This window comes from Kogia breviceps, chromosome 9, assembly GCF_026419965.1.
Source record: "Kogia breviceps isolate mKogBre1 chromosome 9, mKogBre1 haplotype 1, whole genome shotgun sequence".
In the NCBI taxonomy this organism is placed as follows: domain Eukaryota; kingdom Metazoa; phylum Chordata; class Mammalia; order Artiodactyla; family Physeteridae; genus Kogia; species Kogia breviceps.
This window is the reverse complement of record NC_081318.1, coordinates 43,855,432-43,870,870: the sequence shown is the minus strand read 5'-3', so window position 1 is coordinate 43,870,870 and position 15,439 is coordinate 43,855,432. Positions and strand designations below refer to the sequence as shown.

Genomic DNA, 15,439 nt, shown 5'->3' with positions numbered 1-15,439 from the left:
TAAACAGCTATTAGGTACACTTTACCTTTATTGATTTAGTCAAATTTGGTAATAAATACTACTAACAGACATGTAGTGAAATAGACACACCCAGCTATTTCTGATATAGTCTTTCCAGAGAGTCCTCTAGGAAAATGTGGGTCATAAAACTAATCCAACACTTGGGCACCAGTAATCTAAGTTAATGCACTGAAAGTGGTAAACTAAAATCCATTTGGTACCATAATGTTTATATTTATGAAATACCACAAGCAACCTAAATGCTAATAGTTGCAAAATACAAACTATGGTATATCAGTTGAATAGAATATCATGTCAGACTGAGGTTCACATCCCTTTTAGAGCAAATACTTAACTAGCTAGGCATCCTTAGGCAAATTACAGAACTCTTTAAGCATTGGTTTCCTTATCTGTACATTGGTGAACGAGACCAGACCCCAAGGACTGGTTCTGCTTTGAAGAGAGTTGAGAGTGGCCATCCAGATTTGATTTCACCTTACTTTCGCTTTATATTCCTACTGAACCAGTAAATAAATGGTACAGAGGAAGAACATGATGTAAAGAAAGTGAGTGAACTTGGCTCCCCAATGCCTTTCTCATGAAGACATGCCCAGAGGTTGATGGAAAACACAGTTAGTGTCGAGTGAGGAATCCGCCAGTTCAGAGGTGCTCAGAAACTCACTGCCCTTCACACAGTTAGGTTGGGAGAAGGGCCATGTCAGCATCTGAGGAGCTGTTACACATGGAATTTCTCTTTACATTTCAGGTATATCCTTTCCTCTACTATGAATTTTTTTTATTAAAAAAAAAATTTTTTTTTTAACCATGTAATCTGGCTTTCCTTAGGTTTGGTTATGGTCTACTATTCATGATTTACCGAAACACAATAAACATTGAATAAAAATATGTATAAAATAAGGTTTTTCTTCTTCAATAATACTTATCCAAATTCTATTTCCTACACAAAGTAAGAAAGTTACATTGCTTGTTTGGTCTCAGTGAACTAGACCATGTACTTAGCCTCCTTTGGGTGTCTTCACCATCATTTTTAGATTCAGGGTTTTGATGTTTAGTTATCTGTGTCAACTGGAAGACCAGAATACCACTACTACCACTACCACTACCATTACCACTACCACTACTACTACTACTACTACTACTACTACTACTACTGCTATTATTAATACTACCACAGAAGTGCTAAACCATATTTTTAAAAAATATTACTCATGTGAACTCATTTGGAAACTACTTGTCAAAGACGTGCAGATGTTAAGGACACCTTTTATAAACCTCTTAAGGTTCATAGGAGGACTAATAGAGGAAATGTACATAAAGTGCTAAACGTGGTGCTGGGCATATACAGTCTCCAAGAATTACTAGCTCTTGTTACTACTATTTCAACAATAGAATGCCATCCATTGTAAGTGACAACATTATTTTATGGACCACCTAGGAAAAAAAAAAACAAACACTGCCAATTAAACCATGACATAGTGTTTTTTATCACTTAAAATTTTAGCTAATTATTGAAAGAGATTTTAGACTTATTTAGACATCCATTTTATCACATCTTACTCTCGAGCCTCAATAAGAGGAAAGCAGCATAAATTGGTTAAGGTATTCCTGAAACTTCTTCACATTCAAAGTTTGATTCTCTTAAGTCACCTTTCAACTACAGGTGATCCCTGTCCGTGTTTTTACACACAGCATTGTCCTGTGTGCCATGAAGAACATTTTGATGCAACCTTAAGAGTGTGCCACTCATGATTTTTTTTTCTGAGTCCCTAATATACATTCTAAAAATTTTCCATTTTGACTAAGCTCAAAGCTTCATGTTTTTCCTTCAGTTGAATCATGTATTGGTGCAGGTTAAGAAGGTTCTAGGGCTTCCCTAGTGGCGCAGTGGTTGAGAATCTGCCTGCCGATGCAGGAGACACGGGTTCGTGCCCCGGTCCGGGAAGATCCCACATGCCATGGAGCGGCTGGGTCCGTGAGCCATGGCCGCTGAGCCTGCGCGTCCGGAGCCTGTGCTCCGCAACGGGAGAGGCCACAACAGTGAGAGGCCCGTGTACCAAACAAAAAAAAAAAAAAAAAAAAGAAGGTTCTATCCATAATTAGCAAGAAATTTTAGGCAAATTGATGTTTACTGCTTTAACAATAGTCCTTTGTGATACATTAATTAATCAAACCACATCTATCCCAGAGATTTTGCAATTTCTATTACTTCAGTTGTATTGTTTGACAGAGGATAGTAATCTGTGTGCATGTATCTCAGTAACAAAACATAATACATTTCTCCTATCTGCATCTTCTTGTTTTACATCCTGGAAGGCACTTAGCTTTTGCTTTGCAAGAACATATGGAATTGCTGTCATTCTTCTGTCATGAATATTTGCTTCACTAATTTCAAATTTATACTTCCAACTGTTCTATTCCCATGCCTTTCCGTGCGTACAACTTTTTTGTTCAATGATGAGTCATAGTATAATTTTGATATTTTAAATGATAATCAGTGTGACAGGAAAGTATGGCCATTGCACATGCATCAATTGAAGTGACAAAATATGAACAGCTAAGACAAAGACTGTGCATACACAGGCACTGACAGCAATAGCATGACTGGTGCCTGGAAGCCAATGGTTGTCAGACACTGCCAAAATTGACACAATCTATTTCAGAGATGTTAAAATGTGAAAAAATTGCTCTGGAATTGATGGAACATAATTGTAGGTACCGAGTAAAAGATTTTAATTACAGTCATTTTTTATTAACAGGACATTTGTGAGTGGTTTGAATTGGGGACAGGAAGTTATAGGAAAGGGCAATGCCTCCGTGTTCCATCTTGGAGCAGGCAGCCTTAACCAGAAGCAGATTTCATATAAATAGGAAAGATCTTACCAGTTGTTGCGTTTTGAAGAGAAAGCTGCAAATAAACTGTGAGAAGTAATAAAGGCTGAGTAATGAAGGTTGCTATCACTCTTACTTTGGCAGATTGCATAACATGATTATGAAATCTAAGCTTTGATTTCACTGATATGTCATTTATGAGGACTTCAGGAACACAGGTCTTCTCTCCCACCACAGTGAATGAGACTATGCACATGAAATCACTGATATTGTGAGCAGGAATAAAGTGGTGAAACTTTCCAGTTTCCTATGAAATCTAATTTCTGTGCTTTAATGGCAGTGATCAGTTGCAGTGGTTAGTTGTTTTCTAACCCATTGGCTGTAAATTCAAAGTCATAAATATCTCTATATAATATTTAGCAATCTCAGAACCACATCCAATAAACTTCACTAATTAGAAGACATCTCTGTTTTGTAGAGAAATAAGGAGAGAAGTTAAATACACACACACACACATACACATTCATACACACACAGAGAAGATATAGGCCTGCCTCCCCCAATTCAAAGAAATGTGAGAAAACTAACTTATTGAGCGTTATTAAGTACTACGCATTGGCCAAGGACTCTCCATACATTACCCCATTTAATCCTCACTCTGTACTGGATGATGTTTGTGCTTCACCCATGTCTCTCCACCTCCTGCCATTCCTGAAAGCTTCTACATGCTGGACACCTGCAGTTTTGCTGCCTGAGGATTCTCCCTGTTTGGCAGAGGCTGTGCAGCCACACGTTTGATCAATGACTGATAGGGGTTGGTAGATTAATACCCCAGCTCCCTCATCCCTCCAGTTGGCAAAGTCCAAGGTACATTACACACCACCTCCTGGAGTAGTCCAGCAGGATTGCACCAGTTACCTACAACGGTAACTGCTCACAGCCCAGCAGTTTATTGTCTTCTCCCCCTTCCCCCTCTCACTTACTCACTTCCCACCAACACCTCTTAGATCAGCTGTCAGATAAACTACTTGCATCCACATCCTTGCTTCACAACTATTACTTCCAATTTACAAATGAGGAAATATGCCCAAGATCATATAGCTAGAAAATAGCAGAGGCGAGATTTGAACCCAAGCTAAGGAGCTTCACAAAAATGAGAAACCTGACTCAGTGGGAGAACTTTTGACAAGGTGATCATGCTGAAGTTTTATTATTCTCCAATATGACTACTTTAACAAGGATAAGTATAATTTATATTGTGTATTATGTGTACCCGTGCTGGATTCTATATTAGAAAATGCTAACAAATTCAATCTACTTATTTGCTTCACATAACGCTAAAAAGAACTCAAACTATATAATTGATTTTTTCACAAAGTTGACGGGAAGGTACCTCATTATGTAGACAATTACTATTCAACTTTGAGATTTGTGCTGCTGTGTTGCTGTTATCTTAGCTTGATTGCTGTGAAAAATGACATGAACATAGAATGGTGTACAGTCAGTCACTTCAGATCCCATTTTCTATATTTTTTTTCTTCGGACTTGAATTCTATTTGAAAGAAAATATAAATAGAAATCTAGTATTTGGACCTTCCTTTGCTGTTTCAGATCCACCGGTGGCTTTGACCAAGAAAGAAGTAGGTAGGCAAGTCTTAAAATAGTGAAGCTTCTGGGTGGTCCTGAAAAATACAAACTAATTAAAAGGAAGAGAGAAACACAGAAAGAAAGGGATCCTAAAGAAAAGTACTTTACACTTAAATCAGTGGTTTCATGTGTTTTGGGACATTTTTTCTTGAATTTGGTTATTTCCTATTCTCTGAGATTTTTAAGAACACAGAGTTGTTAGGGAGGAGTTGATGCCTTCAGTTTATTTACATGGCTCTTCCCTTGTCCTAGCTTCAGTAAGATTTTCCCCAGACTCTGTCAGATATATAGGTATTTGAGGAGTCTGTGACCCCATGAATCTTTTTCAAAAAAAAAAATTTATTTATTTATTTTTGGCTGTGTTGGGTCTTCATTTCTGTGCGAGGGCTTTCTCTAGTTGTGGTGAGCAGGGGCCACTCTTCATCGCGGTGCACAGGCCTCTCACTGTTGCGGCCTCTCTTGTTGCAGAGTACAGGCTCCAGACATGCAGGCTCAGCAGTTGTGGCTCACGGGCCTAGTTGCTCCACGGCATGTGGGATCTTCCCAGACCAGGGCTCGAATCCATGTTCCCTGCATTGGCAGGCAGATTCTCAACCACTGTGCCACCAGGGAAGCCTCCATGAATCTTTTGATTCCATAATAAGAATGGGCTCTCCAAGTAGTCTCAGTAATGAGTCCTTGAAATGAGCATCTATAACTCAGACTCATCAGAGTCAAGTCTGACCATTGTTATGTTTTCAGGGGATGTGATGTCCCAAGGCCATTCCTAGATGTTAGTTACAGTGGTCTATGCAGGTGCTAAAAGCTTTGACCCATTCAAACTGGCACAAACCATAGTGCTTTTTGATTATACAGTAAAATCTTATTTAATTGTATTTAGATTATTCACTTGGATAAAGAAGCTGATGTGAATTTTGGTTCCATGAATATGTTAATTGTGACCATAAATTTTCTGGGGGAAGACCTCATATGATATTTTCTGCCTAAGGTGATCTGATGAAAATAGATTGAAAGGCACACGATGAAAAAAGTGATCTGTAGTATAGTGACCAAGAGCATGGAATTTAGAGCCATGCAGTCCTGGATCCCATTACAGCTCTTAATAATTGTGTCATTTGTGGTGAAATACTTTGCATCTAGCACCTTAATTGGAAGTTACAATACCAATTTAACAAGGTAATTATTTACAAATAATATTTGTAAATTTCTTAGCATACTTTCTAGTACATAAGAGGTCCTAAATAGTTTTTGCTCTTGTTATTTCTAGTGTCATTGTTATTCACTAGAACTAGCCCCCGAAAGATCAACTTTTAGAGACAACTCCCAGAAGTAGGAATAATAGCATGGAATTAAGTAACTACAATTGCTAAATATGTCTCATTAAATCTAAAAGCACCTGGCAAAGCAAAGGAAATTATTTTTCTCATTTTTAACTGATGAGGAAACTGAGACCCAGAGACCTGAAATAATTTTCCCAGAGACATACAGCTTATAAGGAAAGGTGCCACATTTTAGCCTAGGTCTTCCGACTTCTAACCCAGTGCTTTTCTCATGACCCATGCTGCCTTTTACATGGAAATACATAAGCAAGCATAAGTCATAGCCTGAGATGGTAAATAAGTGAAGGACCAAAGCTGCATGTTAGGCCAGGTAATTAATGACCTCAGGGGAAAAAACAGCCACAAATTCAGGACTCACTTTCCTGGGCTTCCCTTGTCCCCTGGATCTTGACCTGGTAACTACTATCTTGTTAGCTTTCCTATACCTTCAAAGAAGTGATTTTTGTATATGTTTTTTCTGGTTATTCTCAGTGGGATAATTGGTCCAAGTGATCTAATCTACCATCACCAGAAGCAGGTTTCCTTTGGAATATTCATTATCAATTTTATTTTTCAGTCTTAATATTTTTATAAGTTGTTTCTGAATAGTGCATGTGACTGGAAGCTTTTGCCTGAAGCAGACTTTAATGCTTAGTCAAAATGATTGGCTAGGGACTTCCCTGGTGGCGCAGTGGTTAAGAATCCGCCTGCCAGAGCAGGGGATACACGTTTGATCCCTGATCCGGGAAGATCCCACATGCCATGGAGCAACTAAGCCCGTGCGCCACAACTACTGAGCCTGCACTCTAGAGCCCACGAGCCACAACTACTGAAGCCCGTGCGCCTAGAGCCCATGCTCCGCAACAAAGAGAAGCCACCTCAATAGAAGCCCATGAACTGCAATGAAGAGTAGCCCCCGCTCGCCGCAACTAGATAAAGCCCGCGTGCAGCAATGAAGACCCAAAGCAGCCAAAAATAAATAAATTTATTTTTTAAAAAATGATTGGCTAGGTGGGACATCATTAATGTTTTGTTTTGTTTTAAAATTGAGTACGGCTATCCAGGATCAGGTTTCATGATAATTCAGGTAATCTACTTGTGTTTCTTCCTCTGTCTAAATCTTTGGGGTCAGAATGGGAGTACAGGTTAAATGCAAATTTCTTAGCAAAACATAACTTTAAAAAAAGTATCAGAGTAGGTTGATTGGAAGCAACCTTGTGTTTTCTGCTTGTACTGCTGCTAAACTCCATGAAGATTGCTTAGCTTCTGTTTCTCAAAAAGGTTTTAGATTTTCATCCAGTGGGAAACAATGTGCTTTATTTTTCACAATGCTGTGTTGATAAGGCTGACACTCCGTTCTACTTTTGTTTAAAATCTGAATGAGAATTTTACAGCTTTTGAATCATGACAATACTGAAGTCCAATAAATCACTTCAGTTTAAGATTAAAAGATGATATTGGGGAGTGCTTCATTTTATTAGTGATGGGTTGAAAAAGTTTAAGCTGATTTTTTTCAATGTTTTATTTTATAAAAACCACTGAACATAATTTCAAACTCATTAAGATGCCATGTAAGCCATACAGCTTGGTTTCATTTTTAAATTTTATTTTATTTTGTTTCAGGTTCAAAGAGTTATTTTACTCTTCAGAGGTAAATAACTCAACATTTCAAGCCCTGCTTTACATGAAGGAAGATTCACTGAATAAAATCTATTCTATTTTTTTTTGTGTGGTATGCAGGCCTCTCACTGTTGTGGCCTCTCCCGTTGCGGAGCACAGGCTCCGGACGCGCAGGCTCAGCGGCCATGGCTCAAGGGCCCAGCTGCTCCGCGGCATGTGGGATCTTCCCGGACCGGGGCACGAACCCGTGTTCCCTGCATTGGCAGGCGGACTCCCAACCACTGCGCCACCAGGGAAGCCCTAAAATCTATTCTTTAGAAATAATCTGAACCTAGATAAATCCTGAAAAATTCTTATATCTTCCAAAATATATAATTTACAACTAAAGAACTAAGTTTTATTTGTACCTAAGTTTACAGTGACCCTTCATTTGATTATTTTTCCTTATCTTGGCTAATTATAATATGATACAATACAAAGTAATAGTAATCATAAGATCAGTCATAAATACCAAAGACTTTTAATTTTGAATCCTTTACATCTATTCAAGAGGAAATTTATTTCTCTTTAATACAACTTTTTTTCAAGTAAATGAATACGATGTACAGGTAGGTCATTTTACCTTCAAATGTATAATGTAAGACGTGCCATTTCTGAGAGTCTTCTTTCCTCAACTGAAACCAGGGATGTGGGTACACAATCCCCATTTGTTCCTTTACACAGATTTCTTTTTTTTTTTTTTTAACCTTTCCTCTCTCCCCTAGAGTTAACTGTGTGCACATTTGGTAACAAATGCTACCATGGCATTGTGTGGTTTTTCCCTATACTACTATAGTTGCGGATGTGGTCGTGTTTTGTATTATAAATATAAGTTTGCAGAAGTTTATAATTTGTTTGAATAAGAGTTTAAAGATAATACTCTTCATATTGGATTCCAATTGTGTATTTGTATTTTCTTTTTTTTTTTTTTTTGATTTTTTTTTTCTTTTTAACATTTTTATTGGAGTATAATTGTTTTACAATAGTGTGTTAGTTTTTCCTTTACAACAAACGGAATCAGTTATACATATACATATGTTCCCATATCTCTTCCCTCTTGCATCACCCTCTCTCCCACCCTCCCTATCCCACCCCTCTAGATGGTCACAAAGCACAGAGGTGATCCCCCTGTGCTATGCAGCAGCTTCCCACTAGCTATCTAATTTACATTTGATAGTGTATATATGTCCCTGCCACTCTCTCACTTCGTCACAGCCCACCCTTCCCCCTCCCCATATCCTCAAGTCCATGCTCGAGTAAGTCTGTGTTTTATTCCCGTCCTACCACTAATCTCTTCATGACATTTTTTTCCCTTAGAGTCCATATATATGTGTTAGCATACGGTATTTGTTTTTCTCCTTCTGACTTACTTCACTCTGTATGACAGACTCCAGGTCCATCCACCTCATTATAAATAACTCAGTTTCATTTCTTTTTATGGCTGAGTAATATTCCATTGTATATATGTGCCACATCTTCTTTATCCATTCATCTGTTGATGGACACTTAGGTTGCTTCCATGTCCTGGCTATTGTAAATAGAGCTGCAATGAACATTTTGGTACATGAGTCTTTCTGAATTATGGTTTTCTCAGGGTATATGCCCAGTAGTGGGATTGCTGGGTCGTATGGTAGTTCTATTTGTAGTTTTTTAAGGAACCTCCATACTGTTCTCCATAGCGGCTGTATCAATTTACATTCCCACCAGCAGTACAAGAGGGTTCCCTTTTCTCCACACCCTCTCCAGCATTTATTGTTTCTAGAGTTTTTGATGATGGCCAATCTGACCGGTGTGAGATGATATCTCATTGTAGTTTTGATTTGCATTTCTCTAATGATTAATGAGGTTGAGCATTCTTTCATGTGTTTGTTAGCAATCTGTATATCTTCTTTGGAGAAATGTCTATTTAGTTCTTCTGCCCATTTGATTTAAAAAAAAGTAGGATTGAATATACATGCTTATGCCATAGTATCTTCTGCTTAAGATTTGAGTGCCTTACCATTCATGTAAAATTGGCATGGCAAATAGTGTTATTCCTGTTTTATGGAGACCTTAGATATACCCTACAGAGATTAAATGATTTATCTAAGGTCATACAGGAAAGAGGCTGTTGAGGTGGATGAGGTTAAGTCAAAATCCAGAAGCCTTGGGGCAGTTACCTTCAACGTGGCTGTTTTAATTCGCTGGTGGCATGAGAATACTCCTTTCGTTTATTTTTTTCTTTGGTTACTTTGATTGATACCCTAGGAAATTAACTTGACAAAGTTGGTCAAACTTTCTGCATCTTATCGTTTCTGAAAAGCCACTGGCTTATACTGGTTTTTAGGCATAATGAGCAGTGGAGACTAGCAGGGCAAGTAGAGCAGGGAAGTCAGAAAATCAGCCATGTCTGTATGGTCTCTGGATAGCAAAAAGCATAGCTCAGTTGACTTCAGGCAGGAGGAGGAACAGGCTAGCAAAGGCTAAGGCCTTGGATTTAAAAAGCTTTCTCATAGAAATGGGGCATCACACTGGTACAGAGAGGCATCTGGGACTAGCATGGCATATAGAAGCCTCCACACAGGCAGGTGAAACATGAAAAACCATGTTGGGGAACGCACGCAGCAGGCAACTTGGCACTGAAGTCAGGCAGCAGGGCTGCAGCCTTAGGTCTAGTTCCTTGGAAGGGATTTGGCAGGAGCAAGGCAGCCCAGCCCTTTAAGGAGTGACCCTTTAAGCAGGCTCCCAACATAAGGGCTCAGGTAGAAGGACTAAGACAAAAGTTAAGTTACCACATGGGGTAGAGCCTAGACCTTGGGAACAAAGCAAAACCCCAATTATCAATACTAGATTAGATATAGTAAGCACAAAAAAGCCCAGTAAATAAATTAATTTCTAGTACTGACAAGGGCCATGAAGAAGATAAACAGAGTAACATGTACATTTAAATGTATTTATGGATTCAGTCACACTTTTATAGCTGTAACTTCACACCTACTGTCATTTTCTAAAAGCCATACATGGGTTAACTGGGACTTTAAGAGTTAGGCTATGGATTTGAGAACTAAAATCATATCAACTATCACCAAAGAGCACTTGCTTAGTAGTTTCTTCCCTTCCAGATGTTTTTTTAGCACCATTTTACCAAAATTAATATTTTCTTTCACTCTTGCAATTAGGAGAGGCAATTGATGTTCAAGTGATAAACATCAATTGATGTTCAATTATTAGTACAATTGGTGTTCAGCTTTAAAGGGTAAAGGTCAGGTATGTGCATATGGTGTGTGAGTGTGTGTGTGTGTGTGTGTGTGTGTGTGTGTGTGTTTAGACATTAAAACTGAATATTGGACTTATCAATTTAAGGGCTGTAAATAAAGGTAATGGATTCAAACACCAAAAAGGTGGTTAAAATAGCTTATCTTTAATGTACTTCTCATACTTGAGATTCTAGATTTCCACATAGTTTTGTTTCACATTTTATCAGGTAGGTATGCTACATGGTTGATCAGTGGATTATCACATTGCATTTTTAAGGCTCTTCTTTTGTCTCATAAACATTCCTTTTTATTATCATATTTGAGTTTATGTAGCAATTCAGGCCCTCCAGATAATAACCCTGTATTTCAGTAACAATATTTTTGAAGTATTGGCATCATGCCTCATTATATTAAAGAAATATCCATGCCAAGTACCTAAACATGTCATGGTTTTTGACTTGACCTGCAAGTTGGCAGTAGAAAAGGAAATTCTGTAGTACCTCTATATTAACTAAATGCCATATCTACTTAAATTATCTAATATGTTACTGTAACCTACTTATGAAAACAGTAGTTTCCTTAGATGAATAGTCTATAAAATAGTAGGAACTGTTTTAATGCTGAAATGACCACAGAGCACACAAATGCCAAACTATATACAAAGGATTTTTCCTTCTTACACTCCAGAGGTCGTCATAAATGGCTTCAAAAACAACTTGAAAATATGTCCTCTCCAATGACGTTTGGGTTACTATTTTGTCTTAATTTACCTCTTCCCATTATTATTGAAATACAATTCAATTTTAAATATTTATCTAGTTTAGATTTTGATATTTCTATAGAGATGTCTATGTAGTAACCAGCGGTTTATTATTCTTTAGTGGTTTGGGATAGGAAGCTTGTTTTTATAGCCTTTGACATCTCATTTAAAAATAATTAATTTGTTTCCTAATTTGCCATCTATAATGGGTCAGTAGACTAAAAAATCCTGATGTTGGCAATCAGCGGGAAGTTCTCTAGTGGATATATACAAACTCTGCACTTTGGTCTAAAGAACCAGCTGCTTAAGCCTACAAGGAGGATGTGTGGTGAGTGTGGAAAAGGCCTGAGGCTTAATCATCTGTTTGCTCATTGTGAATCAGGAGTGCGGTGCAGCTGCCAAGAGAGCAGAGGCAGCCAGAGGCCAGGCTGGCAGTGAGAACTCCCAGTAAACCGGGGGGGTGGGGGGCAGCTCTTTCCACCCTGCACTCCCAACCCCACCCTGGTGTCTTGGGGTCAGTTTGGGGTTCTCTAGTTAGCAGTATAAATGTTTAAGTGTTTAAAATTGGAGCTCATTCAAAGACAAGTGGTCAGAATGGAGAGAAAACTTGAAACCATGTTTATATAAGGAAGAGCTGGAGGAACTGAGGATGTTTATTCTGGAGGAGAGGGTACAGAATTGCTGTCTTCACAGATATAAAGGGCTGTCATGTAGAGGAGAGGTTAGATTTATTCTGCATGGCTCTGGAGGGTAGAATAAGGGCCAGCGGGGCAGATTTTGGCTCAGTTTAGGAATAGCTTTCTGCTGGGTACACATGTCCCTGAAAGGAGTGAACTGCCCCCAAAAGTAGTAATTTTGGATCTTGGGGACAACCATACCTAGGCAGAGGGTTGCTACTGTATTCCAGGGAACGTCCCATGAGACCAGACTAAAGATCTCCAAAGTCCTCCTAATGCTAAGATCCTAGTTCACCATCTCTCCGTCCTGCAAACACATTTCTTGACCAAGCACAGTGCTAGGGGTGCGGAGACCTCCAGGCACTGGAGAAATCAGGCATGCAGACAGTGGCCACTGCACAGGGTGAGGAGTACAGTGACAGACCTGGGTGTGTGAGGTCTCAGAGTCCCGGAGAGGGCCCACAAATGCGATGCTTGGATGGCAGTGCCTGAGCTGAGTCTTAAGTAGTAGTTGGCCAGGTAACAAGTGGAGATAAGGCATTGCAACAGGAGGGCCGAGCATGTGTAGAGGCCAGAGTGAGAGTGTGGGTGCAGATGGACAGGGAGAGAATAAAATGGAGCAGGAGCTGGAGCAGAAAGTGCTTTATATGCTAGACTAAGCATTTGGCTTTAGGAGTTGAAGTTTAGGAATAGTGTATCCGATTTGCATATTTGAAAGGTGGCTCAACTGATAAGGTTGAGGATAGAGTGGTACCAACAGTGAAGTCACCCAGGGGCTCCTCTCTGAGTCTCAGGTTTCTCACCCCTTATGTGAGGGGCTTGACCTATTCTGCAGTATTCTATGAGGATAGTCATTCAGTATCATCCTTTATAATTTCACTTTGATTGTCAAGCCTGTGGTGTTCTAAGTCTCACCAGCCTCTGGCTACAAATGCAACCACATTGGCAATACCCAGATTTCATTCACAGTTCTCTATTTTGCTGCTTAAGACCTCCAGACCCCCCGAAAATCATATCCAGTTATCTCTGGGGCACCCTGGGGATGTCCGATGGGAGAGCATAAGCTGACCCCTCCCGCTTCTCATTCTGTTGTTATCTGAACCCACCTGAGGGTGGTGCTTCCTCATGCCAGTCCTCTGTGATGACACAGAGGTATCCCTGCCCACCATAGAGATCCCTCGAATTACAGCTTGCAGGGTGCTACACTCCTCATGGTCTTCACTGCAGCCCAGCCACACTATCCCAGCAAACGGGGGTAAACGGCTCACTTCCTCACTTCGTGTCACTTTTTGTCACCTGGGCACAGGAGTGGGACTGGATAAGCTTGTGTCTCCCAAAATGCCTCTTGACAAAGCTCCTCTGGTTTTGGCCTACAGACCCAAGGCTGTGGAACCAATAGCTGAGAGAGACATCAGGGTTTTCTCTCCATTCCAGTTTCCCCCAGTCTCTCCTTGTCCTGGCTGGTTCTCCTTCAGCAGCAAAATGAACTATAATCCTAGGGCTTCACTCTCTGGATCATCAAACGTACGTACACCTGAGATGATGATGATTATCATGCCTGGCACAGGGCTAAAAGCTTCTCATATACCATCTCATTTAATCACCCCAACCCTTGGAGATACATATTATTAGTATCCTCATTTTTTTTTTTTTTTTGTACGCGGGCCTCTCACTGTTGTGGCCTCTCCCGTTGTGGAGCACAGGCTCCGGCCGCGCAGGCTCAGTGGCCATGGCTCACGGGCCCAGCTGCTCCGCGGCATGTGGGATCTTCCCGGACCGGGGCACGAACCCGTGTCCCCTGCATTGGCAGGCAGATTCTCAACCGCTGCGTCACCAGGGAAGCCCAGTATCCTCATTTTTAGGTGAGGATGAGGCTAAGAGGAATTAAGTAATGTGCTCAAAGTCAAACAATTGACAGCACTAGAATTTAAAACCAGACTGGGCTGGAATATTCCAGACATCAAGCTCTTAAAAGTCCCCAACACTGGGACACAAAAACACTCATAATCTTATAACTTGATTAACAGTAAAGTGCTTACTTTGCTCATTTGTCATCTATGCATAAATTCCAAATTGGCTTTTGCATCCAGGGCTGGGAAGAAACGGTAGATGCTGCTATTTCCCACCTTTTGAAGACCTGCCTGTCGAAGAGTTCCAAGGAGCAGGCTTTGAACCTCAGCAGCCAGTTGAGCATACCCAAAGACACAAGCCGATTGAAGAAACATATCACCTTGCTGTGCGATCGATTAGCCAAAGGTGGACGTCTCTGCCTAAGTACTGACGCAGCGGCTCCACAGACCATGATCATGCCAGGTAAGAGCTCCATTCATGCTCCCAAAACACAACTGTACTTTGGCCAAATTAAAGGAATGTGCCTGTGGTTGTACTTGGGGTTTACATTTCATATTAAAGTGATGATAGCCAAGAAAATTGCTTTCACGTTTCCCCTCAGATATCCCAGGGTAACCACTTGGATAAATATTCTTGGGGTATTTGCTTGCTAGACATTTCTAGAATGGTATGTCTTTTTTCTTCCCTCTGCTTTTAAATATATGATCCATTTTGTTTTGCTTCTAACCAATAAGAAAGAAGTGGGTTAGAGAATAAAACTATTTTTAAGGAAAATTTTACTAAATGTGATCTCACGATACCATATTTCATAAATGTAAATAGGATAATACAAGCAGCTAATATAGTCCAGATGAGTCCCATCCCTTCTGCTGTTTTCCTGGTTGTGGTCACCAGAATAAGGGGGAAGAGACAAAGAAAAAGACTGGAGATCAGGAGACACGAGCAGGCTTCAGGGCTGAGGCCTCTATGTGTCAGGGGGAGAGAGACCCAGGTTGCCCAGACCTGGGCAGTCAGTGGTGACCATGGGCATTCAAGTCAGCCCTTCCCACAGTCAGAGGGGCTGCATTTGGTCCTTTAGAGGCCGCAGCTCCCAAGTCCCGCTTAGCTCTACTTAGTGTCTCTCTTTATGGCAGCAGCAAGGAGCATAAGTAAATGAATTTATTAAATGCAGCAGCAGTAGCATCTATTTCCACCTAAAGCAAGGACCATAGTATGGGAAGTGGTGTGGAGTTTTTCATCTTCCTCCTTACATGCGTTTTGTAGACTTACCGCCCGCCCCCCCCCCTATGCTGATGTTACTGCTCATGTGACCTGGATATGTTTCTTAACTTTCCAGAGTCTAGTTTCTCCTTTCAAAGTGGGTATAATAATGCCTTCCTTGTTGCCAGGGCATTATATGTTTGTAAAGCACCTAGCACAATTCTTGGAACAGAGATACAC

The 15,439-nt window shown here is 40.2% G+C and overlaps 1 protein-coding gene across 4 annotated transcripts in view; it reads left to right on the top strand.

Annotated features, from left to right (window-relative positions):
• The window catches only part of BBS9 (Bardet-Biedl syndrome 9), a 446,549-nt gene that overhangs the window by 366,982 nt on the left and 64,128 nt on the right, over window positions 1-15,439 (top strand). For all 4 annotated transcript variants that reach the window (XM_067042365.1, XM_059074636.2, XM_059074635.2 and 1 more), the window contains one exon: window positions 14,239-14,461. In XM_067042365.1, the coding sequence (XP_066898466.1) occupies window positions 14,239-14,461 (223 nt within the window). The remainder of the gene's footprint in view (window positions 1-14,238; window positions 14,462-15,439) is intronic.